Here is a 27,758-nt window from a genome sequence, read left to right on the forward strand (position 1 = left end):
CGTCTCTGTGGCTCATGTGGGTACTCAGTTTCCACCTGTGTCCCCTTGTTCGCGTCCCACCAGTGTTGAATAGTTTATCCTTGTTTACCCGGTCGATTCCTCTGAGGATTTTGTAGGTTGTGATCATGTCTCCCCTTACTCTTCTGTTTTCCAGTGTCGTAAGGTGCATTTCCCGCAGCCTTTCCTCGTAACTCATGCCTCTTAGTTCTGGGACTAGTCTAGTGGCATACCTTTGTACTTTTTCCAGCTTCGTCTTGTGCTTGACCAGGTACGGGCTCCATGCTGGGGCCGCATACTCCAGTTATACTGGGGTATAATACAGCTATACTCCGCATACTGGGGCCAGTTGTGTGAGTGTGTGTGTGTGTGTGTGTGTGTGTGTGTGTGTGTGTGTGTGTGTGTGTGTGTGTGTGTGTGTGTGTGTGTGTGTGTGTGTGTGTGTACTCACCTATTTTTGCGTGCAGGACCGAGCTCTAACTCGATCAACGGCTGTATTCTAGCCGTTGGTAGTCTAATACAATGACTCCTGGCCTATTTCCCTATTATAGAGGATTTTAAAGTTATGCCGGGAGTTAGCCTCTACAACCTCACTCACTCTACAACCCTACAACCTCACTCACTCTACAACCCTACAACCTCACTCACTCTACAACCCTACAACCTCACTCACTCTACAACCCTACAAATTTACTCACTGCCCGCACGATAAAGGAAAACTTTCTAACACTTCTATGACACATCTGAGTCTCAAGCTTCCATCCGTGCCCCCCTTGTTCTGTTGTTATTCATTGTAAACATTTTCTCTGTTTCCACCTTGTCAATTCCTCTAAGAATTTTAAACGTCTCTATCATGTCCCCCCTCTCCCTCCTCCTTCCTAACTCCGTTAGGCTTAGTTCCTTCAGTCTCTCTTCGTACTTCATCCCTTGCAATTCTTGGACAAGTCTCGTTGCAAACTTCTGCACCTTTTCGAGCATCCTTATGTGTTTTTTTAAGATGGGGCTCCAGGATGGGGCGCCAGACTCTAAGACTGGCCTCACACAGGCGGTATACTGTGATCTAAAAGCCTCCTTATTTACGTTTCTGAAGGATGTTCTGACTTTTGTCAGAGTAGAGTATGCGGCTGATGTTCTTCTATTTATATGAGCCTCTGGAGTTAGGTTTGGTGTTATGTCCACTTCCAGGTCCTTTTCTCTAGACGTTATAGAGAGGTAGTTGTCCTTCATCGTATTTTGACATTTCGGTCTCCTGGCTCCTGTCTACATTTCTATCACCTTACACATGTTAGTGTTGAACTCTAGCAGCCATTTCTCGGACCATCTCTGCAACCTGTTCAAGTCATCCTGGAGAATCTTACAATCTTCATCGGTCTCAAACCCTCCTCATTAGTGTTGTATCATCTGCAAACATAGACATGAAAGATTCAACTCCTGCAGCCAAATAATTTACATAAATGAGGAATAGAATGGATCCCAGCACCGATCCTTGAGGCATCCCGCTTGTTACTCTACGCCAGTCCCACTCCTCGCCCCTCACTGTCACTCTCTGACACCTGTCTGTCAGGCAATTGCTTACCTGTGATAGTGCCTTTCCGTCCTTTCCGTCCGTCCTGCATCTCAAGTCTGTAGCCTATACTGAAGATATCACCTTCTACAGATGGACAAACAGCAATTTTCTTTTATAGATACAGAAGTCAGAACCTGACCTGGTCAGATAGTTTCTAGTCCTGGGGCATATCTCCCCTTGTTGATGACCCTTGTTGATGACCCTTGTTGATGACCCTTGTTGATGACACTTGTTGATGACACTTCTTGATGACCCTTGTTGATGACCCTTGTTGATGACACTTGTTGATGACCCTTGTTGATGACCCTTGTTGATGACACTTCTTGATGACCCTTGTTGATGACCCTTGTTGATGACCCTTGTTGATGACCCTTGTTGATGACCCTTGTTGATGACCCTTGTTGATGACCCTTGTTGATGACACTTGTTGATGACCCTTGTTGATGACCCTTGTTGATGACCCTTGTTGATGACCCTTGTTGATGACACTTGTTGATGACCCTTGTTGATGACACTTCTTGATGACCCTTGTTGATGACCCTTGTTGATGACACTTGTTGATGACCCTTGTTGATGACCCTTGTTGATGACACTTGTTGATGACCCTTGTTGATGACCCTTGTTGATGACCCTTGTTGATGACCCTTGTTGATGACACTTGTTGATGACCCTTGTTGATGACCCTTGTTGATGACACTTGTTGATGACCCTTGTTGATGACACTTCTTGATGACCCTTGTTGATGACCCTTGTTGATGACACTTGTTGATGACCCTTGTTGATGACCCTTGTTGATGACACTTCTTGATGACCCTTGTTGATGACCCTTGTTGATGACACTTCTTGATGACCCTTGTTGATGACCCTTGTTGATGACACTTGTTGATGACCCTTGTTGATGACCCTTGTTGATGACACTTCTTGATGACCCTTGTTGATGACCCTTGTTGATGACCCTTGTTGATGACACTTCTTGATGACCCTTGTTGATGACCCTTGTTGATGACCCTTGTTGATGACACTTCTTGATGACCCTTGTTGATGACCCTTGTTGATGACCCTTGTTGATGACACTTGTTGATGACACTTGTTGATGACCCTTGTTGATGACCCTTGTTGATGACCCTTGTTGATGACCCTTGTTGATGACACTTCTTGATGACCCTTGTTGATGACCCTTGTTGATGACCCTTGTTGATGACACTTCTTGATGACCCTCGTCCACTACAAGCTAAGGGGGAACTAAGAAATTTAAGAATTCTTTAAAGTTTAAATTTGCCTCTGATATCATGCATAACCTTCAGCTGGAAGACATCTCAACCTCCTTGTGTCTGAGGGGAAAGCCTTATCACGACCCTTTACCACAGACGATAAACGAGAGATGTAGAAGCGCCCGAGACGGCCAGGCGAGAGACCCACAAGCACGGGCTCTACATATCAACCTCACCTCTTTCATGGTTTTTTCCCACGACTCTCTAAGATATCCGGATTCCGGTCCAAGAGAGGCTGTCAAGATTATACTTCCCTATGAGCAAGGTTCGCTGATGGTATCACCCGCTGCCAAGGATCTCCTAAGGTCGTGTGGTGCCTTGATCTCTCTCTCTCCCGCCCAGAACTGGAGTCGCTGAGCCTATTGTTGGTTCCTCTCGCTGGTGGTCGACCTCACGGGAGTTATCTATCAGCCAGATGTGATGCTGCTCAAAAGTTCCTTTGACGAATATTATTGAAAGTACCGGAAAAAAGAAGATTGGGTACCGTTCATTTACTGACCGTCCTAGTTGACGCAGCAATTAGGGACATGTTGTAGGGGCGATTAGCGTAATGAGGAAACAAAGCATTTCCGTCATCAGATGAATTGTGTGTGTGAGAGAGAGAGAGAGAGAGAGAGAGAGAGAGAGAGAGAGAGAGAGAGAGAGAGAGAGAGAGAGAGAGAGAGAGAGAGAGAGAGAGAGAAAGAGAGAGAGAGAGAGAGAGAGAGAGAGAGAGAGAGAGAGAGAGAGAGAGAGAGAGAGAGAGAGAGAGAGAGAGAGAGAGAGAGAGAGAGAGACTAATCCAACAAACAGGTGTCGGAAGACACTAGAACTCTCTGACCAATTTCATGAGTGAAAAGACTTATATATATCCCCTCTAAATTGTCCAATAACAGTCAAAAGACACACGCTCTAAATATTACAAATAAATCTACAATGATAGAGCGAGTGCCAGAAATAAAACAATTATTTACTTATTATAAAAGATTCATTGAGTATGTTGCAAAGATTTCATACATAGTGCAGTGATGGTGTTGTTATACCTGACCAGTAACTACGCAACAGGAGGGAACTAAACGTTGTTGATGTTGTTTAAGATTCGCTACTTGGAACAAAAAGTTCCAAGTAGCAGGGACTATGGTGAGCCCATTGTGAACTTATCTGCCACAGGAGCGGGGCTGTCTGCGGGGAACTAAACATTTAACAGTGAATATCTGCTGCTGGAAATATTTGCGTCTTTTTCACGAGTGCAATAAATATATCCTCAGTAGGCCGAGGAAATTACTGACAACAAGAAATATATCCACAGAAACATACATATACCTTCAAGAAATAGGTGGGGATATACACTCAAGAAGCAATCCCAGCCGGTAGGAGTCTCTTTAACCCGAACAAAGAATGAACAAATCCAAAGAATGAACAAATCCAAAGAATGAACAAATCCAAAGAATGAACAAATACAAAGAATGAACAAATCCAAAGAATGAACAAATCCAAAGAATGAACAAATCCAAAGAATGAACAAATACAAAGAATGAACAAATCCAAAGAATGAACAAATCCAAAGAATGAACAAATCCAAAGAATGAACAAATACAAAGAATGAACAAATCCAAAGAATGAACAAATACAAAGAATGAACAAATCCAAAGAATGAACAAGTCCAAAGCGTAACGAACAAAGAATGCCTGCAATAATATATATGAACACTACCATTCATGTACTGGAGATACAGACTTAAAAAAACCCAGAGGCTCCAGCCTATTAATGTAACTACGTTATCTTGAGGTTATCTTGAGATGATATCGGGGCTTATAGTATCCCCGCGGCCCGGTCCTCGACCAATCTTGCTTTTTATTACACACCCACCCAGGAAGCTAACAAAATTTCTCTCAAAGATCCTTGTAACGACGAGGAATTGGGTAATTTGTTTGTGCCTTCAATTAACCTGGTTACTTTAAAAGCAAGTTTTCACTTATCACAACAATACAACCACAGACCTATCGAGTAGGTCTTAACCTACGAGTTTCACAACAGGATAAAAAGTGCTTTCAAATCAGTTCAATGTTTCGGTCAATCTTGTGTGAGTGAGAGAGTGAGTGAGTGAGTGAGTGAGTCAGTAAATGGCTATCAGTGTAAATAAATGGGGGAATGGCTTTAATAGGTAAGGTAGTGAACATGTGGGGTGAATGACTGGAACCCCTCCCCCCCCACCCATTCATCCAATAGTAATTGGATGAATGAGTAATTGAGACAGTCAATATTCATATGAGTGAGTGAATGAGTAAACAATGTCAGACAACGATTATGGGAGTGATAAATTATAGCATAATATAGAGATGAATTATAACATAATATAGAGATGAATTATATCATAATAAAGAGATGAATTTTAGAATAATGTAGAGTAGATGAATTTTAGAATAATGTAGAGTAGATGAATTATAAAATAATATAGAGTAGATAAATTATAGCATAATACAGAGTACATGAATTAAAACATATTATAGAGAAGATGAATTATAATATAGAAGGGATGAATTATAATGCAAAATAGAGATGAGTCATGGGATAATATAGAGGAAACGGATTTAATATCATCAAATATAGATATGAGTTATAGGAATACATACAGGAGATGAATTATAGGATAAATAGACATGAGTTATAGGATAAAATAGACATGAGTTATAGAATAATATAGAAATGAATTATAGGAGAATATGGAAGACAAAAGAATAAGAATGTCTTGGTGTGGAAAGCTTTAAGGAGATGAAGAGCAAAGGAGAGAAGAGATAAGCAACAAGATAAAAATAATGGAAGAGGTCATTAAAGGGTGAAGAGGGTTTGAGGGGGAACAGAAGAGTGATAGAAAAAGGAGATGGAATGGGACTTGGAGAATGAAGTGTTTGACAAAAGGAGTACATTAATGTGAGTAGAAATGGAAAGGAGATCATGAAAAGAAGAGTTATGGAAAGGGACTAACTGGAAGAGGCTCTGGAATGGTGAGGGGGAAGAAAATGAGGGGGGGGGGAGGTGAGAAGGGGGAGGAAAGTGAGAGGGGGTGGCAAGAGAGGTAGGTAACACAAGGGGTGAGGGGTAGTACGTGAGGTGTGAGGGGACGAGGGAGGGGGGCCTTGAGGGGTAACAGGTGAGGGAAGAGGCAGCATGAGGGGTGAGGGGAACAAGGGATAAAGGGCTTCAAGCCTGAGAGAGGGGCCCAGAACACACGTTCCATTTTCTGATGATTTGTTTTGTTAAAAAATTGTTATCTGTTGTCGTTTCTCTCATCCAATAACTCTTTTGATTTTTTTTCTTGTCTAAGATAAAATATTTTCTGGGAAATTCGTATGTATTAAAACTTAACTTTCCCATACACTGAAAATAAATTTTTCCATGTGCTGAAAATTAACTTTTCCATATACTGAAAATTAACTTTTCTATGCACTAAAAATTACCTTTTCCATACACTGAAAATAATTTTTTCCATACACCGAAAATTAACTTTTCCATACATTGAAAATTAACTTTCCCATACACAGAAAATGAACTTTTCTATACACTAAAAATTAACTTTTCCATACACTGAAAATTAACTTTTCTATACACTAAAAATTAACTTTTCCATGTGCTGAAAATTAACTTTTCCATACACTGAAAATTAACTTTTCCATACGCTGAAAATTAACTTCTCCATACACTGAAAATAAACTTTTCCATACACTGAAAATTAACTTTTCCATACACTGACAATTAACTTTTCCATATATTGAAATTTAATTCCGTGTTCCTTTTCCAGGTAGTTCCATTTCGGGTATTAATTTCGAGGTGATATAAATATTGCCAACAAAAAGTTAAAGAATCTCGAAGGAACTTCTTTGTCTTAAAGAATAAAGTGTTTTATTTTAATCTCAAGTAACATCTAAGTCTCCAAGTCCTTGAGGACCCCAAGTTGCCTTTTATATGAAAAAGGATTAATTCAATAAATAACCCAAAGTAGGCCTAAAATAAACTGAAGTCCATTTTTAAATTCATGAAATAACATTTCAGGAAACGTAAATATAAATAGATTTACTTGGATAGTAAGTTGCTTGATCTTGGGGGCCAGAAATATGGGCCAGAAAAGAAAGCATCACTCTACCAGCCTGACTATAGATGCCCACAACAAAAAAAGGTCTCAGAAGTGCCTAAATACTTATACCAAAATAAGACTTTATCCCCCTTCCATAAAGCACAAAATTGAACACAAAACTAGGGATGTAAATTTAATAAATTTACATTCAGGAAAGACGTGGGGTAAATACTGGTTTGGAAACTGGGTTACTGGTTCATGGAACCGGAAAAGAAAATAGACCTGGGATTGCTGAATTGTTTCCACCGCAGGCTAGACACATATATGAGTGAGTTTGGGTGGATATAGCAAGTAGCGGCCTCGTATGGTCCAAACACCCCTTCCTGTTCTCATCTTCTTATGTTCATGCAATAAGATGTTATAAATATGACAAGGAACTAATTCATCCTGACCCTTTGGCTATAGTTAGTGGAAATATCCCACCAAAAAGAATTAAGACAAGAAAGTAGAGAAATCTAATTATAGACGAGCAGGATCTACTGGTTTCGCAGGTTAGGAATGAGTGGACTTAAGGAGTTGTTAACAAGCATTACCGAGACAGTTAAACTCTGAAATCCAGATTGAAAAGGATTGAATAGGTATTCATGAGTGGTGAGTGAGAGGGGGTAGAGGATGGTTGGATTTAAACAGGATTTAGTGAAGGAGGTGTTTAGTGAAGGTGGTGTTTAGTGAAGGTGGTGTTTAGTGAAGGAGGTGTTTCGTGAAGGTGGTGTTTAGTGAAGGTGGTGTTTAGTGAAGGTGGTGTTTAGTGAAGGTGGTGTTTAGTGAAGGTGGTGTTTAGTGAAGGAGGTGTTTAGTGAAGGTGGTGTTTAGTGAAGGAGGTGTTTAGTGAAGGAGGTGTTTAGTGAAGGTGGTGTTTAGTGAAGGTGGTGTTTAGTGAAGGAGGTGTTTAGTGAAGGAGGTGTTTAGTGAAGGTGGTGTTTAGTGAAGGTGGTGTTTAGTGAAGGTGGTGTTTAGTGAAGGAGGTGTTTAGTGAAGGAGGTGTTTAGTGAAGGTGGTGTTTAGTGAAGGTGGTGTTTAGTGAAGGAGGTGTTTAGTGAAGGTGGTGTTTAGTGAAGGTGGTGTTTAGTGAAGGTGGTGTTTAGTGAAGGAGGTGTTTCGTGAAGGTGGTGTTTAGTGAAGGTGGTGTTTAGTGAAGGTGGTGTTTAGTGAAGGTGGTGTTTAGTGAAGGTGGTGTTTAGTGAAGGAGGTGTTTAGTGAAGGTGGTGTTTAGTGAAGGAGGTGTTTAGTGAAGGAGGTGTTTAGTGAAGGTGGTGTTTAGTGAAGGTGGTGTTTAGTGAAGGAGGTGTTTAGTGAAGGAGGTGTTTAGTGAAGGTGGTGTTTAGTGAAGGTGGTGTTTAGTGAAGGTGGTGTTTAGTGAAGGAGGTGTTTAGTGAAGGAGGTGTTTAGTGAAGGTGGTGTTTAGTGAAGGTGGTGTTTAGTGAAGGAGGTGTTTAGTGAAGGTGGTGTTTAGTGAAGGTGGTGTTTAGTGAAGGTGGTGTTTAGTGAAGGAGGTGTTTAGTGAAGGTGGTGTTTAGTGAAGGTGGTGTTTAGTGAAGGTGGTGTTTAGTGAAGGTGGTGTTTAGTGAAGGAGGTGTTTAGTGAAGGAGGTGTTTAGTGAAGGTGGTGTTTAGTGAAGGTGGTGTTTAGTGAAGGAGGTGTTTAGTGAAGGTGGTGTTTAGTGAAGGTGGTGTTTAGTGAAGGTGGTGTTTAGTGAAGGAGGTGTTTAGTGAAGGTGGTGTTTAGTGAAGGTGGTGTTTAGTGAAGGTGGTGTTTAGTGCAGGTGGTGTTTAGTGAAGGAGGTGTTTAGTGAAGGTGGTGTTTAGTGAAGGTGGTGTTTAGTGAAGGTGGGGTTTAGTGAAGGTGGTGTTTAGTGAAGGTGGTGTTTAGTGAAGGTGGTGTTTAGTGAAGGAGGTGTTTAGTGAAGGTGGTGTTTAGTGAAGGTGGTGTTTAGTGAAGGTGGGGTTTAGTGAAGGTGGGGTTTAGTGAAGGTGGTGTTTAGTGAAATACGATCCAACAGACCGATCCTAACATAGACAACAAACTCACGAAACCCAAATTATCACGCAAAAACACAGCACAAAACCAACCAACACCCAAACCGCTGAGAAAAGTCAGCGTCTGACCCTGAAGTCAAATTTCATCATAATAATGCAATTGCAAGCTGCGTATTAAGAGCAGTTGTGCAAGGAGCTCAATTTGGCTCAGGCTGGCTTCACACACCTGCAATCTGAGCCAAGTCACTGCGGAAAATGTTGGCAAGAACTATGAACGCTCTTAAATCTTTTTTCTTCTCTTTGTGTGTATGAAGAAGCGTGTATTACGTTGATGTATGAATACATGATGATGAATACATGATGATGAATACATGAGTCCGGTGACCAGCTCCGGTCTATATACAGTGTTGTGATGAGTGTGAATATCGTCTGTATATTGAGGCCAGAGTGTTTGTGCGTGTGTATACTCACCTATTCGTACTCACCTATTTGTTCTTGCGAGGGTTGAGCTCTGGCTCTTTGGTCCTGTCTCACAACTGTCAATCAACAGGTGTACAGGTTCCTGAGCCAATTGGGCTCTATTATTTCTACATCTGAAACTGTGTATAGAGTTAGCCTCCACCACATCACTGCCTAATGCATTCCATAATATGTGTGTGTGTGTGTGTGTGTGTGTGTGTGTGTGTGTGTGTGTGTGTGTGTGTGTGTGTGTGTGTGTGTGTGTGTGTGTGTGTGTGTGCAAGGTAAGGTTGTTATCAAGATGACTGTATATTACTGGAAGTATATGAGGACAAGCGAGCAAGGGGGCCGGAATTAGACGACGGAAGGGAAGAGACCTATCAAAGGAAACGCAAAACCATTGAGACTCCATGAGGACGGAGTAGAGGAACGGTGCCCAACCACTTTGACCATTAGGGATCAAACACCGACCTTGCAAAGAATCGAGGTCGACGGTTTATCGACCAAACCATATAGATAATTTTTGCGTGAGTGTAAATGCAAATATGCGAATGTGTATGAACACCTATATGTATACTTGTGAACGCATTACACACACAACCAGGGTGCCAGGAGACCTTGGAGGAGGTGCCAGGAGGAGGAGGAGGAGGGCCAAAGTCTGGCACCATGGATCATTATTCAGGTCTAACAGGGCACGTTAACTACTACGGTAGTGGTAGTCCAGTCGTCAGCTTAACACTGACAGCCTTCACCACCTCAAGGTGTTAGAGAAATCATCAATAAACACCAAACCACAAAACCAATTCAAACTTAATCCAAGAAAATTGACTTCATTAAATATAGCTGCTAAAAGTTGAGGGTTGAAGCTGTGCCTTTTCATCAGTCTAATAACGAGAAGATTATGTCTATACAATCTGGTGAGAAGTGCAAGCTTTAAATGTACGTTTCCAAAGGTTTAATAAATATAGAAAAACATGAGGACTGAAGGTAGCAGTGATGCATCACTGATCCTTTCACATATCTCTCCTCCCTTCCTTTCTTCTCTCTCCTCCTCTTGCCTCTTTCTCTCCCTCTCTTCTTCCCTTCTTTCCACTTTTCACCCTTCCAACCCCACATTCTTAATTCGCATTCTTCCCCCTCTCATGTGTCTAGCTACGTACTTGTACATCCATTCCCTCAAGTCCATCTCTCTACAGTGCCTCACTGCCCCTTCATCATAACATTCTTTCCTTCTCACTTGTCCCCCCCCCTCTCCCACATTTCCCTCTTTCCCTTATCTTTACCTTCCTGCTCTATCAGCCCCCCCTTTCTTCTCCTTCCCTTCACCTTTCTGCTCTAACCCCTCCCCCCTTTCCGCTTCCCTTTCCACTCCCCATCACCTTATTGCTCTACCCCGTGTCTCACCCCTCTCCCCCTTCACCTTTCTGAACCATTCTGTGCCTATTCCGACCTTGAGAAGTTTTCCAGGCCGGCCATCCAGGTAACATGGAGCCGTCCCCACGGGGTAGTTAAACCCGGGTATTTAGCCAAGACCGAGCGTTTGCAACTTTGTTTCTGCAATTGCTGGAGCGGCCTCGAACACGCGAATTCCCCGCCCTATGACCGTCTGCTCCTAAGGTCTTTGTTGCGGCCATTTCCCCTGGCAAACTGAACCTTAAATGTTGCTTGAACGTATCTTCTCCGAGGAATAAATCTGACCATTCGGCTTAGAAAATCGTGTGCAATCTATTGCGTGTTGCAAATATAACTTTTTTGTTGTTTGCAATCTTGACGTCAATTTAGGCTGTTTTTTTTTTGGTGGTGGTGGTGGGGGGGGGGGGGAGGGGGGACGATTGGATCCAATTGTTGAACGATTGGATTCAGTTATACATCCTAAGTCTGATTCTTAGTCTGAAAAATAGATTGTCGGCTTATAGGGCTGTTTATTGTTGTACAAGGTTGTTTAGTTGTTATTGTTGTACACGGTTGTTTAGTTGTTATTGTTGTACACGGTTGTTTAGTTGTTATTGTTGTACACGGTTGTTTAGTTGTTATTGTTGTACACGGTTGTTTAGTTGTTATTGTTGTACACGGTTGTTTAGTTGTTATTGTTGTACAAGGTTGTTTAGTTGTTTATTGTTGTACACGGTTGTTTAGTTGTTATTGTTGTACAAGGTTGTTTAGTTGTTATTGTTGTACACGGTTGTTTAGTTGTTATTGTTGTACACGGCTGGTTATTGCCATACATTATTGCGTAGTTTCGGCTATATGTCTCCTTAAACGAGTCGTCCTCACTCATTTGTATTGTATCTCACTTCTGCATTTCTGAATTGGTTTGTATGATAACGCTGAATTGACCCGGCCGGCGGTGCCCGGGTCAATCCAGTGACCAGGTTTTCAACAACCCCTCCACATTCCCTCCCTATCCTCACATACACCTCTCGTTCCCTCCAACCCCACACACACACACACGCACACACATACACACACGTGGGGCCTTGTAGCCTGGTGGATAGCGCGCAGGACTCGTAATTCTGTGGCGCGGGTTCGATTCCCGCACGAGGCAGAAACAAATGGGCAAAGTTTCTTTCACCCTGAATGCCCCTGTTACCTATCAGTAAATAGGTACCTGGGAGTTAGTCAGCTGTCACGGGCTGCTTCCTGGTGTGTGTGTGTGTGTGTGTGTGTGGTGTGGAAAAAAAAGTAGTTAGTAAACAGTTGATTGACAGTTGAGAGGCGGGCCGAAAGAGCAAAACTCAACCCCCGCAAACACAACTAGGTGAATACAACTAGGTGAATACACACACACACACTCCCCCCCACCCCCTCCCCTTCCCTCCCTTCCGTCCCTCGCTCCCTGCCATTACACGCCATTACCTCCATCTCCTCCCTACCCCCACACACACTTCCCTGTCCCTAACCAATGCAAACAAAAGGTTGTACCCAGAATGCAAATCATTCACAAGCATGTTGAAAATCAATATGTGAAATAGCTTGTTTTTATTATTAATACATTAGGTACATCTGCATTATTGCAGCTGCCTTAGACTATATGAAGTGGAGTACAGTGTGTCAAAAAAGCTAACTACGTGATGCTATAAAATCCCCATCACACAGGAGGGTTAGTCATACAGAAACATGTGATATGCAGTCTACACTGACAGATTCCGGAAGCATTTTGAGGATATCATCAACACAAGATTGAATAAGGTAGCAGTGGTAATACAAGTCCCCATCTCGCAGGATGGTTAGTCATACAGGGCCAAATGTTTAATAGCCTGCACTGGCAAATTTTGGGTACACTGTGAGGATATCTTCAAGAATACGAGAGTGAAGAAAGTAATTGCAAAGCTCCAGGTACCTCATGCCAACTGGTTTGAAAGGTCTAATTACTGGGCATTCAGTGATGTAGTGCGGGAGATCGTGCCGTAGTTCCTGCTCACAGCGTTTGCAACTGGAGTGCTCAGGATTGGGAGATCCGTCACCTGCAGCCACCTGCCACAGGTAACGGTAACCCAACCTGATCCTTGCAACCACTGTGTCGCACAGTCTAGTGGACGTTTTGTGCTGCCCATAGATATAGGTTTCAGATCTGAACAAATCATAGCTTTTTATACTAGTACTTTCAGGTTGTTGGGAGTTAGTAATTACTTTCCTATCAGACCTGAGTGTTTGGACCAATACAGTTTTGACAGCAGAGATGGGGATACCTAGAACTAATTCAACTTCATCCTTGTTACATGCTAATTTGGCTGCAATGTCTGTCTCATTATGATGGGTTATATTTATGTGTGAAGGTATCCATACAAAGGATATTCGAGACCCTTTACTCTGTGCAGCAATTAGGTCATTTATAATTGGGAGTATGAGGTTCTTGCTGTCGATCTTCCAAGAGAAGTTTTCGATTGCTTGAAGAGCAGACTTTGAATCACAAAATATTATTCCTCCTCCAATGTTTTTTAATGAACTGGTAGCTAGGTGTAATGCTGCTAGTTTTTAGGTGATGCTAAAAAATCCCCATCACACAGGATGGTTACAGAGGCATGTGATACAGAGGCATGTGATGGGCAGTCTGCACTGGCAGACTCCAGAAGAATTTTGAGGATATCATCAACACAAGAGTGAATAAGGTAGCAGTGGTAATAAAAGTCTCCAAGTGAATTAGCTATTATTGACAGTAATAATAAAGTCTATGGACTCTAGGCTGAACATTTCACTTACACAGACTTCATGAGGAAGGGGTATTGGAGGCCGTATTCCCATTCGGGTTGCATAGGCCCGACCTCGCCCCACCTCTCACACTCCGGATAAAATAACAATTAATCTGTAAAATTTAATATAGCTCGCCCCAAGCATCATGCCTCCAGTCTCTAACACAAAAATTAATAAGGTCTCTATTACAGATATGACTTTTTATATATTGACATAATAGAGGAAGGGAGGGGGGGGGGGGGGTTGTAAATGAGGCCTAGTCTTCACAACCCATTATCTTCATCACTGTAACCATCTTCACTACACACTACCTCTAGTACTGTATCTACCTTTACCTTCACTATACACAACCACCATCACTGTAACCATCTTCACCCCCAAACTGTCCTCAATAAATACACTATTATACAGTAACATATTATCATCAAGTAGAAAACAATAAACATGACGAATCTTACTGAGGATGGAGCCTGGTATTTAACAAGACTGGAAATTATCCCACTGACCCCCGAGCCTCCTATGAACATCCCCGAGCACTCACCAGTCACCCTGCAAAGTTGGGTGCGGCAAGCCTCCAAGCCTTCAGTCATGAACAGACAGGCAAACTGACATTCTCCATATCACAGATATAGTCACAAGATTCACGAATACACGAGTATAACCTTATACTCAAAAGTATACTGTGTATACTTATACCAAACCTTATACTCCTGGGCATTGTCGTAACCATTGCAGAAGACCCACGAACGTACCTGCTACCGTCAATTTTCTTCCTTTCAATCCCCCAAAGCCTCTGACTCCTCTTCTTGCCAAAGTCGGGATTTACGATTGCCTCTCTGAGCAATTGTCGATTTAATTCGAGATCGGCGAGAGCCCAAGGAATTTAGGATATGCAAATCAGAAGGATGGAGAAGCTTAGGTAGATCTGTGTTCCTGCTGGTGCTGCTGCTGCTGCTGTGAATAGTGGCTATGTAGTCCCCTGTTCCTGCTGGTGCTGCTGCTGCTGCTGTGAATAGTGGCTATGTAGTCCCCTGTTCCTGCTGGTGCTGCTGCTGCTGCTGTGAATAGTGGCTATGTAGTCCCCTGTTCCTGCTGGTGCTGCTGCTGTGAATAGTGGCTATGTAGTCCCCTGTTCCTGCTCCTGCTGAGGCAGAGACAATGATAACACTAGACTTACTTTAAAGAGAGAGAGAGAGAGAGAGAGAGAGAGAGAGAGAGAGAGAGAGAGAGAGAGAGAGAGAGAGAGAGAGAGAGAGAGAGAGAGAGAGAGAGAGAGATGGAAAGCGAGAGACTGTATACCACAAATGCAGCTGTTGTTTGAAGACCCAGTCTACTTGCAAGCTTCAATATCTGGGTCGTAAGCATCAACAAAAACACTTTCATCTGATATTTTTTTGTTTATGTACATGAATTTCAATGGGAATTCAGGCACATCCTATCTAGACTATAGGAGGTAATGTCACTCTCTGTCTGTCCAAAGTTAGAGGCCAGAGGCTTAATGGGGCTAGCCACATCGAAATTTGCAGGTGAACATTCCAGGGTATGGGACGGACGTAGGCTAGTAGGAATGGGTCTAAATATAGACACCCACAGGGGATTTTCATGTAGTCTGGTGTGAAATATTTAGTGTGATTCCCCCTAAAGGTTTTAGTAATCATAATAATATATTTTCTGAGAGACAGATGTTTCAGTGCTTAATATATTTTCTGACGGAAGGAGAGAGGGAAGGATGAGGGGAGGTCGAAATGGGATAAGGGTAGGGAGATGGGACAGAGAGGTGAGAGGGGGAGGGGTGGGGGAGAAAGGAGAGGAGAGAGGGGAGTGGAGGGGGGAGGGAAGGAAGGAATTATCAGGGAAAAGCGCCAAGCCAGTACGACTATATAGCACTTGGAAGGGATCAGAATAAGGATTTGAGATGGGCCGGGGAAGAGGGGGGGGGGAGGGAAGAAGGAATGGTGCCCAACCACTTGTAGACGGTCGGGGATTGAACGCCGACCTGCATGAAGCGAGACCGTCGCTCTACCGTCCAGGCACAGCCAAGTACCCCCCCCCTTCCTAGTTCAGTATATCCTGAAGATGAAAACAAAAAAATATATATTTCATTTTAAATTACAATCGTTTGAAGTAATGTACTCGTTATGGCAAGGGAATTATTGTATAAAAACTTCACATTTTTAAATAATCCCTCGAAAATATTATCGTCATTAAATTTAATAGATGGTGTTTGTTTGCTGACGCGAGAGTTAAGATAAGACGAACGACTGTTCGTTTTAGCTCTAGTTTAATGGCAGATAATTCAACCATCATTTTTTTCCCGGAGGAGAGTAGAGAAGTAGATGATTTCTTATCATTAATTTCAGCAGGATTCTCTTCTATCTCACTCTCCCATACTAGTTTACCCTTGAACCCGATCTGTCACTTGGCTTACAACCAGGTTCCCGATTACTGCTGGGTGAATTGAAGGGAAGAGATGAGGATTAGTGCCCAGTCATTCTTCCCTGCCAAAGACAGGGGAAGAAATTGTATAAGAAAAGGTTTTCCATAGTTCTAGCGATGTCTTATAAGTGTGAAACCATAAATTTGGAACCATGGGTCCTTGTTCCACATATCACACCCCATACCCATGCCCCGACATATCCTGTCTTTCACCACATATCGTGCCTTTTACGAATTGCTTGAGGGACATGTGGGTGGCAAATATTGTATTGAAGGAGAGAGAGAGAGAGAGAGAGAGAGAGAGAGAGAGAGAGAGAGAGAGAGAGAGAGAGAGAGAGAGAGAGAGAGAGAGAGAGAGAGAGAGAGAGAGAGAGGGGGGCAGACAGACAGACAGACAGTGTTCAAATATGGCGTTGTGTGTATAGCATTTCGAAGCAGCGCTGAGGTAACTCGCAAACAACTCTTAATCCTGGTGTGTGTGTGTGTGTGTGTGTGTGTGTGTGTGTGTGTGTGTGTGTGTGTGTGTGTGTGTGTGTGTGTGTGTGTGTGTGTGTGTGAAATGTGGCGTGTGATTAACGTGGAGTTTTTATCGGAAATAAATAATACAAAAGACAGAAAAAGAGAAAGGGAGGCAAAGCATCTGAGACCCCATACATTTTTGTCTGTACTTCTTGAGGGGCAGCAAGGGAGGGGAAAAGGTGGAAGGGACGAAGGGGGAGGGGGAATAGATAGCTGGATAGAGAGGTAGAGAGAGAGCTAGAGATACATACAGATAGGTATAGAGATATAGAGGTAAAGGAGAGACAGATAGACCTTTGGCAATACCAGGTATCCCCCTCGTATATATTAGAGAATGTCTTTGTTTGCTTGTTTGTATGTTCAAGGATGAAGGCCAGACGCTTGGGGCTAATCTCACGCAACTTTTCAAGATGGCACATAGGTAATAGGGGACTATCATAGGATGATAAAGATCGGCCTTTATTGCCCGCATGTAATAGACTCAGCTTCCATTCCTTTCCCCCGTCCTATCCTAATTCCTTATCCTGACCCATTCCAAGTTAGTTTAGTTCTTTTATTATGCAACCCATACCCATCCTGTGGGCGGTAGTGGAAAGGGTTACAGAGGCACATAATGGGCTCAGGGACTGAACCCCACAATTCATTTAGCTAAGCAAATTACAATCTTGATGAGCTAGTTACAAAATTCAATGCACATCGTCACATTAACAATGGGTTCGAGATCGACCACAAGTACAGTTCCTAAATTTAGCAACTGACATATGTGGAGAGCTAGTGTCACAATTGATATGTTTGTCCTGCACACCGCCCCCCATCCAGTGGGCAGCGGTGGATAGGTTACAATCACTCAGTTACTACCTACAGTTAGCAAACTGGGGATATTTGGCTAAGATTTCTGGCAGCAGATCATTTTGAATGAAATATTTACACATCTCTTGAACATTTTTATAGAATTGTCTTTGAATTCACGTATCTTTTCGCACTCCATCACATAGTGACGGAGGGTGTGCGAATAATTTTGTTGACACAGTTTACATTTGGTCAGGATCATTTTACTCAGAATCTACCTAAACAGGAGCATTAGAATCAACCCTGACCCTCTTATGGAACATACAAACACAAATTATCATGGAAAATTGCTTGAACCTAACTGCAAGCGTATGGCCCCCCAATCTTCTAGTAACATTCATGTTCATAGATATCACTGTGAAGAAGTCCATGGATATTACAACCAGCATTTCACTTATCACTGAGTGACTTGAGAATAAGTGGTACGAATCTGTTATATCGGAACTTGAATACCCATCCTGCTGTTGAAGGTACTGACCAACAAGCCTCAGAAACCGCTCTACCATTCCATAGCAGGTTGTTCGTAGTTCACAAGACGAAAATGAGATGAAAGAAAGAGAATATTTTAAATCACTCATAGGTTCAGGGCGAGGTTAACTCTTCAGACTATAGAAGGTCTCGTCACGACTGGGTAGCTATGGCAGAGGACGCGAATAAAACTTGAAGCCCAGACGGAGGCGATGAAGCCTTGGAGTTAAGACCTTATAATTAAGACTTGAGGCTGGAGGCAATAACACGGGTTACTGCAGCTGCCAAGCCTCCTGATTGGATGCGACAAAATGTTGAATAGCTCTCAGCTGATCACAAATTCGCGTTTGATCGCTTAATTGCCAACCACGCGATTAATATTCGGCTCCCATAACCAGCTCTGATCAGCGAGTATACAGCTGCCTGGGTTACTTTATTTGGTCATACTTTTCGTTCCTTGATAACTTAATACTCCTAGTTCCTTGTCTGGGTCAATACTTGTAGTTCCTTGTCTGGGTTAATACTCCTAGTTCCTTGTCTGGGTTAATACTCGTAGTTCCTTGTCTGGGTTAATACTTGTAGTTCCTTGTCTGGGTTAATACTTGTAGTTCCTTGTCTGGGTTAATACTTGTAGTTCCTTGTCTGGGTTAATACTTGTAGTTCCTTGTCTGGGTTAATACTTGTAGTTCCTTGTCTGGGTTAATACTTGTAGTTCCTTGTCTGGGTTAATACTTGTAGTTCCTTGTCTGGGTTAATACTCCTAGTTCCTTGTCTGGGTTAATACTCCTAGTTCCTTGTCTGGGTCAATACTTGTAGTTCCTTGTCTGGGTTAATACTTGTAGTTCCTTGTCTGGGTTAATACTTGTAGTTCCTTGTCTGGGTCAATACTTGTAGTTCCTTGTCTGGGTTAATACTCCTAGTTCCTTGTCTGGGTTAATACTTGTAGTTCCTTGTCTGGGTCAATACTTGTAGTTCCTTGTCTGGGTTAATACTCGTAGTTCCTTGTCTGGGTTAATACTTGTAGTTCCTTGTCTGGGTCAATACTTGTAGTTCCTTGTCTGGGTTAATACTTGTAGTTCCTTGTCTGGGTTAATACTCGTAGTTCCTTGTCTGGGTTAATACTTGTAGTTCCTTGTCTGGGTTAATACTTGTAGTTCCTTGTCTGGGTTAATACTTGTAGTTCCTTGTCTGGGTTAATACTTCTAGTTCCTTGTTTATGGTTCTAAGCTTCTCAAATTTGCATGCATTACTTCATGTTTAAATTTTGGTGGACAATTAGTAATTCTATTTTATCCCGCTAACATTAAAAATCCTTCATAAGTTGGCACATTTCCCTTATGTTCTCTTCGCCCTCTCACCAGTCTCATAAGAATAATAATAAGAAATGTCGTAGTGTTGTCTTCATAAAATTCTTACACTCGGGGATAATTTGGTCAATATTCTCTGTATATTTTTACAATTACTTTCATTCTTTCTATAATTCTGTGTTCTAACCTATTAGGACTAACACAATTCTATTCAATCTGTTCTCTCAATGCATGGCAGTTGTGAAGCTGTCGGCCGGAACGTCAAAACTACGGTGTACTAGTGAAAGGAAATCCGTGAAATATTGAAGCTTTCACAGAAGTTAAGGGGGATGAAATATCGGTCTTGATGGGGAGGTGGCTGCCTATACTGGGGAGGTGGCTGCCTTTACTGGGGAGGTGGCTGCCTTTACTGGGGAGGTGGCTGCCTTTACTGGGGAGGTGGCTGCCTTTACTGGGGAGGTGGCTGCCTATACTGGGGAGGTGGCTGCCTTTACTGGGGAGGTGGCTGCCTTTACTGGGGAGGTGGCTGCCTTTACTGGGGAGGTGGCTGCCTATACTGGGGAGGTGGCTGCCTATACTGGGGAGGTGGCTGCCTTTACTGGGGAGGTGGCTGCCTTTACTGGGGAGGTGGCTGCCTTTACTGGGGAGGTGGCTGCCTATACTGGGGAGGTGGCTGCCTTTACTGGGGAGGTGGCTGCCTTTACTGGGGAGGTGGCTGCCTTTACTGGGGAGGTGGCTGCCTATACTGGGGAGGTGGCTGCCTTTACTGGGGAGGTGGCTGCCTTTACTGGGGAGGTGGCTGCCTTTACTGGGGAGGTGGCTGCCTTTACTGGGGAGGTGGCTGCCTTTACTGGGGAGGTGGCTGCCTTTACTGGGGAGGTGGCTGCCTATACTGGGGAGGTGGCTGCCTTTACTGGGGAGGTGGCTGCCTTTACTGGGGAGGTGGAGGCCACACCATCACCACCAACAGCCTCAGACACAAAAGCACTATAGCAGCCCCCACAACACACCACCAAACATTAAGCTCATCTCAACAAATCAGCTGTCTGACAGATATATACAAAACAGCCCCACCAACCACGACAACAACAGCCCCTACAAAAGCAACACCAGCCTCGCTAATTACCTCTGGTTGAGGCCCTGGAAAAGTTCTTCAACCTCGTCTGGGAACATTTTGTGCCAGTTCAATGGAACTTTTGCCATTACCGGAGCTGGGAGCTTGGGGCCGTCTGGCCAGAATGGGTTAATTGCCAGCTTGGCGTCGTGACAGTCACAACCCACTCAGTAGAGTAGAGGTCATTCTCTGCAGCAGAAAACAAGGGGATTTCGCCCATGTGAAAAGGTATCCGCTTACGGAACCTGTACATCTTCGTCTTCCTCAATCTTGGCGGGTTGATTTGAGCTTATTGAACTATTTATACAATGATAACGTTCAGGTTTTGGAATTCCAAAATTATGGGGTACCAGTTACATAGGTAATTACATGGGTACCATGTACTCAAGTAATTATATGGGTACCATGTACGTAGGTAATTACATGGGGTACCAGGTAGTTAGGTAATTACATGGGTACCAGGTAGTTAGGTAATTATATGGGTACCATGTACTTAGGTAATTACATAAGTACCATGTACGTAGGTAATTACATGGGTACCATGTACTTAGGTAACTTTGGGTACCAGACATGGGTACAAGAATGGTCAATAATGGATCGTTCTTGACCCATTTGTATTGGTCTATTTGTCTACACCTGACCCCCTAATGGTATAAATCCAATATGCCCTGTACTTTCCTATCACTTGAGAATGAACCATGCAGGTTCGAAACGTTGTGTAATTTTATAATAGGTGCAATACGTTCTAGAGTTATTTAATTCTTTTTTCTTCGCCTCGAACGAAGATGACTTTAGGAGAACTCCTCTTCCAATTAAACCCTGATGCAAGAGCACTAGTCAGAGGGATAGAAGCCCTAAACTAGAAAATAATCAATTCAGAATATGCAGTCATATTCAATGATATATATATATATATATATATATATATATATATATATATATATGTCGTACCTAGTAGCCAGAACTCACTTCTCAGCCTACTATTCAAGGCCCGATTTGCCTAATAAGCCAAGTTTTCATGAATTAATGTTTTTTCGTCTACCTAACCTACCTAACCTAACCTAACCTAGCTTTTTTTGGCTACCTAACCTAACCTTACCTATATATATAGGTTAGGTTAGGTTAGGTAGGGTTGGTTAGGTTCGGTCATATATCTACGTTAATTTTAACTCCAATAAAAAAAAATTGACCTCATACATAGTGAAAAGGGTAGCTTTATCATTTCATAAGAAAAAAATTATAATAAATATATTAATTCATGAAAACTTGGCTTATTAGGCAAATCGGGCCTTGAATAGTAGGCTGAGAAGTGAGTTCTGGCTACTAGGTACGACATATATATATATATATATATATATATATATATATATATATATATATATATATATATATATATATATTGTTGAATATGACTGACAGGGTAAGATTAATAATTCTAACACGAATCTTCTCAATTTTTATTACGTTTTTCTTCACTGTCGAGGATAATTGAAAAATTACTTCTCCAAAATTTATTTTTTTACATTATTATTTTTTGGTCTGACGCCTAAAAGCGTTTCGTAAGGTTTTTTTTACATTCTCAAACACTGGTTTACACATTAACAAATATCATGCTTACAAATATCAGATGACACAAATATTTTGGGTGAGATGCGTATAAATTGGGTATAAAAACATAAGAATGAAATGCTTCTATGTAGCATTCATAGAAGCAGAATGAGCTGATTCTATGAATGCTTGACAGAAGCAGCCAATAGGCCTTATGTAGTTACTTTCATTCGTATGTTTTCATACCCAAATTATAACCACCAATGGGTAGCCGGTCGGCCGAGCGGACAGCACGCTGGACTTGTGATCCTGTGGTCCTGGGTTCGATCCCAGGCGCCGGCGAGAAACAATGGGCAGAGTTTCTTTCACCCTATGCCCCTGTTACCTAGCAGTAAAATAGGTACCTGGGTGTTAGTCAGCTGTCACGGGCTGCTTCCTGCGGATGGAGGCCTGGTCGAGGACCGGGCCGCGGGGACACTAAAAAGCCCCGAAATCATCTGAAGATAACCTCACCCAAATTATTTCTGTCATATCAACTCACCCAAAACGCATATAAGCATGATATTTATTATGTGTAAACCAGTCTTTGAGAATGTTAGAAGCCCTTACGAAACGCTTTTAGGCGTCAGACCAAAAGTAAAAATGTAAAAAATGAATTTTGGAAAGTTGATTTCTCAATTACCCTCGACAGTGAAGAAAAACTTAAGAAATATTGAGAAGATTCGTGTTAGAATTATTAATCTTACCATTTTGGTCACCCACACACACACACACACACACACACACACACACACACACACACACACACACACATATATATATATATATATATATATATATATATATATATATATATATATATATATATATATATATATGTATATATATATATATATATATATATATATATATATATATATATATATATATATATATATATATATATATATATATATATATATATATATATATATATATATGAAATGAGTTTATAGACGATACAAGTATATAATTAAATTATTTTCCAATATCAATTTGCCGCAAGTTATTTAGTGTATCAAAATTATTAATATAATACTTCTCTTTTTTCGCGTCAAAACGTGAACTTCGATATCGTGGACCGTGAACTAACGCGACCCATCAGGCGAGCGTTGCATTTCTCTCAATTACAATCGACCTTTGATTGGCTACCAGGTGGCCTTCAGTAAGGGGTGACATCGCCGAAGTCTATAAATATGACAGGGCGCACCGAGAAGTGAGGATATCAATAAGATATATCAAATATATCGACACAAAATACAAGAATCTAATGGACTGTAATTTACAATGGCTGTAAATTAGATATATTTGTATTCAGGCATAGAGACCGGGGTATATAAATACTGGTTTTGAAAACAGGGTTGTTGATATTTGGTGAAGAAATATATCGGAAAACACAATAGACCTGGGATCGGTGGATTGTTTCACGCGTAGGCTAGGCACACACACACACACACACACACACACACACACACACACACACACACACACACACACACACACACACACACACACGACATTCTGCAGTTTCCTTCGATCTCGTATGTTTTATGATTATCAATGACGAGAATAGTTGAGATTATGGTCAAATAATCTCATGCTATTCAAACAAGGAATTGCTTAAGATGAGCTATGAGAAAAAGAGAATTGTTTCTTGCCTGTCAACAGCTCGCAGTGAGTCGTCATCTTGTGCTCAAAAACTGGTACTCTGTGTGCTCAAAAATTGGTACCCGTGTACCCGTGTACCATGTACATAGGTAATTACATGGTAACATGTACTTAGGTAATTACATGGGGAACAATGTACGTAGGTATTTACATGGGTACCTACGTACCCATGTAAATACCTACGTATTTCAAAAATTCAATTCAAAAACTGGTACCCGTGTGCTCAAAAATTGGTACCTGTGTGCTCAAAAACTGGTACCCGTGTGCTCAAAAATTGGTACCCGTGTGCTCAAAAACTGGTACCCGTGTGCTCAAAAACTGGTACCCGTGTGCTCAAAAACTGGTACCCGTGTGCTCAAAAATTGGTACCCGTGTGCTCAAAAACTGGTACCCGTGTGCTCAAAAATTGGTACCCGTGTGCTCAAAAACTGGTACCCGTGTGCTCAAAAATTGGTACCCGTGTGCTTAAAAATTGGTACCTGTGTGCTCAAAAATTGGTACCTGTGTGCTCAAAAATTGGTACCCGTGTGCTCAAAAACTGGTACCCGTGTGCTGAAAAACTGGTACCCGTGTGCTCAAAAGTTCTTAGAGTGCCAATGCTAGTCGAGACGAGGAGGCCAGATGCCAGACTCACGATGATCATATTAAGTAAGAAGTGCGGTAGCTTCCTCGGGCCGGTGAAGGATGAATTATTGGAATACTTTGCTGCGTATAAGTCACTTGTTAAAGGTCAATATATTATTTTTAAGTTCGAACTTATGTGCTTATTAAAGGCGCATACACGAACTTTGGTTCTGAATGGGTTTTGTGTGTGTGTGTGTGTGTGTGTGTGTGTGTGTGTGTGTGTGTGTGTGTGTGTGTGTGTGTGTGTGTGTGTGTGTGTGTGTGTGTGTGTGTGTGTACTCACCTAATTGTACTCACCTAATTGTGTCTGCATTGACTCTTGGATCCCGCCTTTCGAGCATCGGTTGTTTACAGCAATGACTATGGTCCTATTTCCCCATTATTTCTAGTTTTACAATTATGAATACTATTTGCTTCCACAACCTGTTCCTTAAGTGCATTCCATTTTCCCACTACTCTCACGCTAAAAGAAAACTTCCTAACAACCCTATGTTTCATCTGAGTTTCCAGCTTCCATCCATGTCCCCTCGTTCTGTTGCTATTCCGTGTGAACATTTCGTCTATGTCCACTCTGTCAATCCCCCTGAGTATTTTATACGTTCCTATCATGTCCCCCCTCTCCTTTCTTCTTTCTAGTGTCGTAAGGCAAAATTCCCTCAGGCGCTCCTCATACCCCATCCCTCGTAACTCTGGGACGAGTCTCGTTGCAAACCTCTGAACCTTTTCCAATTTCCTTATATGCTTCTTCAGATGGGGACTCCATGATTAGGCGGCATACTCTAAGACTGGCCTCACGTAGGCAGTGTAAAACACCCTAAAAGCCTCCTTACTAAGGTTTCTGAATGATGTTCTAACTTTTGCCAGTGTAGAGTACGCTGCTGTCGTTATCCTATTAATATGTGCCTCAGGAGATAGATTAGGTGTTACGTCCACCCCAGGTCTCTTTCACGCGTCGTTACAGGTAGGCTGTTCCCCTTCATTGTGTACTGTCCCTTTGGTCTCCTATCTCCTAGTCCCATTTCCATAACTTTACATTTGCTCGTGTAGAACTCCAGCAGCCATTTCTCTGACCATCTCCGCAACCTGTTCAGGTCCTCTTGGAGGATCCTGCAATCCTCATCTGTCACAACTCTTCTCATCAACTTTGCGTCATCCGCGAACATCGACATGTATGACTTTACTCCTGTAAACATGTCGTTAACATATACTAGAAATAGAATTGGTCCCAGCACCGATCCTTTTGGTACTCCACTCGTTACTGTTCGCCAGTCCGACTTCTCGCCCCTTACCGTATCTCTTTGGCTCCTTCCTGTTAGGTAGTTCCTTATCCATGCTAGGACCTTTCCCCCCACCCCCGCCTGCCTCTCGAGCTTGAACAGCAGTCCCATGTGCGGTACTGTATCAAAGGCTTTTTGGCAGTCCAGAAATATGCAATCTGCCCAACCTTCTCTGTCCTGTCTTATCCTCGATATTTTATCATAGAATTCCAAAAGGTTTGCTAGGCACGATTTCCGTTTCCAGAACCCATGTTGATGTTTGTTCACAAACCTAATGTTCTCCAGGTGTGCAACCAGTCGTAGTCTAATTATTATTTCCAGTATTTTACAGGGGATGCTTGTCAGTGATACAGGTCTGTAGTTAAGTGCCTCCTCCCTATCGCCTTTCTTGAAGATCGGTACGACATTTGCCTTCTTCCAGCAACTGGTCATTTCTCCCGACATAAGTGACTCATTAAAGATTATGACCACCGCACCAATGATCGATCATTGGTGCGGTGGTCACGGTACTGTGTACGTTTAGAGGTGATCCTGGACGGCATGGGTTCGAATCCTGGCCGGGTCAAAGAGTTCTTAGTGATTATATATATATATATATACACACACACGCCTTTCATCGTTTACAAAAGGTGCCATTCTTTCATCCCATACTGTTCATGGGATCTTCTCTCCCCGCATTTCCTCATTACTTTGCGTTTGTCAGCATCAAAGGACGATCAACATCCCCCCCCCCCCAATGCTGACCCCCCATAAAAAAAAATCCTGAGAGCAGGAATCTATATAGATAGATAGATAGATACCGCGCTGATCCCTGAGAAAACCTACACGCCCTGAGAGCTAGGTACACCTAACCTGTCTGTCTACCAGCGAGGACACCACACGTAAACACCGGACTATCTACAGCCTCCTGCCTCACTATCTATGTTTGTTTTCTTACAACACAGAGGCAGGTCTCCGCTGTTGCTGGTGCGCTGCGGGAATTCTCTTGTTTATTTATGAACTGCATGGTGTATTTTTTGTTAAACTGCATGCTGTATTTTTTAAAACTGCATGGTGTATTTTTTGTTAAACTGCATGCTGTATTTTTTTAAAATTGCATGCTGTATTTTTTAAAAATTGCATGCTGTATTTTTTAAAAACTGCACGGTGTATTTTTTAAAAATTGCATGGTGTATTTTTTAAAAACTGCACGGTGTATTTTTTAAAAACTGCATGGTGTATTTTTAAAAACTGTATGGTGTGTTTATAAAACTGCATATTGCATTTTCAAACTACATGCTGTATTTTAAAACTACATGACACATTTTTAAGTTGCATGGTGTATTTTAAAGGGCATTGTGTATTTCAGAACTGTATTTCAAAATTACATTTTGTATTAAAACTGTATGGTACATTTCAGAGATGCATGGGGGCATTTCAGAGACGCATGGGACATTTCAGAGACGCATGGGACATTTTAGAGACGCATGGAGCATTTCAGAAACGAATGGGCCATTTCAGAACCGCATGGGGGCATTTCAGAAACGCATGGGCCATTTCAGAGACGCATGGGCCATTTCAGAGATGCATTGGGGCATTTGAAAGACTCATGGGCCATTTCAGAGACGCATGGGGGCATTTCAGAATCGTATGAGGCTTTTCTTGGACGACACACAAGATTCATGGGTTTGGATGAACCATTATTGTTCAGGAAAGTGGGACTGTACTTACAGCACGACTGGCTTTACTTTCCACTTTAATATTGACAATGAATATCACAAATTCATAATTACATTCACGTTACATAATTCTCTTATGTTTGTATCGCGATTTACACGGGACCCGGTGAGCGGGGGGGGGGGGGGGGGAGGGGGGGGGGCGAGTGTGTATTTTCTGTGGTCTTTGAAAACAGCGTTACATTTCGAAAGGAATATTGTTTTGTTTTGTTTTAATCTGACTTCCCTCCAACCTGCGAAGATTGGCTGTGTCTAGACGGAAACCTGTGACTACTCACGCGTTGCTCACTAACTCATTACTCATTGCTCCGTTCTTCGTAAGTTTAACTCGCCACTTGATCAACCAGTCCAACCACTTGGGCTAGACGGTAGAGCAACGGTTTCGCTTCATGCAGGTCGGAGTTTAATCCCCGACCGTCCCGATGGTTGGGCACCATTCCTTCTCCCCCCTCTTCCTTCCCCCCGTCCCATCGCAAATCCTTATCCTGACCCTTTTTCCAGTGCTATAAAGGCGTCATGGCTTGGCGCTTTCCCCCTGATAATTCCCTCCCTCGCCACGGTTGAAGTCAACACTCCTTCTGCGTTCACCACAGTCAAACGCATCACTCTGTTCACCAGTCTG

At 42.3% G+C, this 27,758-nt stretch overlaps 2 protein-coding genes across 2 annotated transcripts; one reads left to right on the top strand and one right to left on the bottom strand.

Annotated features, from left to right (window-relative positions):
• Positions 1-1,718: 1,718 nt before the first annotated feature.
• LOC138349900 (uncharacterized) lies at positions 1,719-3,364 on the bottom strand. Its single transcript, XM_069299891.1, has 2 exons — positions 3,335-3,364; positions 1,719-2,795 (listed from the first exon to the last, which is right to left on the bottom strand). Exons 1-2 carry the CDS (start codon positions 3,362-3,364, stop codon positions 1,719-1,721), a joined length of 1,107 nt encoding a protein of 368 aa, XP_069155992.1.
• Positions 3,365-14,016: 10,652 nt separating this feature from the next.
• On the top strand, positions 14,017-20,144 carry LOC138349901 (autotransporter adhesin BpaC-like). The gene is made up of 2 exons (XM_069299892.1): positions 14,017-14,172; positions 19,506-20,144. The coding sequence occupies exons 1-2, from the start codon at positions 14,017-14,019 to the stop codon at positions 20,142-20,144; spliced, it is 795 nt and encodes a 264-aa protein (XP_069155993.1).
• The last annotated feature ends 7,614 nt before the right edge of the window (positions 20,145-27,758 follow it).

Source organism: Procambarus clarkii, chromosome 43 (assembly GCF_040958095.1).
Source record: "Procambarus clarkii isolate CNS0578487 chromosome 43, FALCON_Pclarkii_2.0, whole genome shotgun sequence".
Lineage (NCBI taxonomy): Eukaryota > Metazoa > Arthropoda > Malacostraca > Decapoda > Cambaridae > Procambarus > Procambarus clarkii.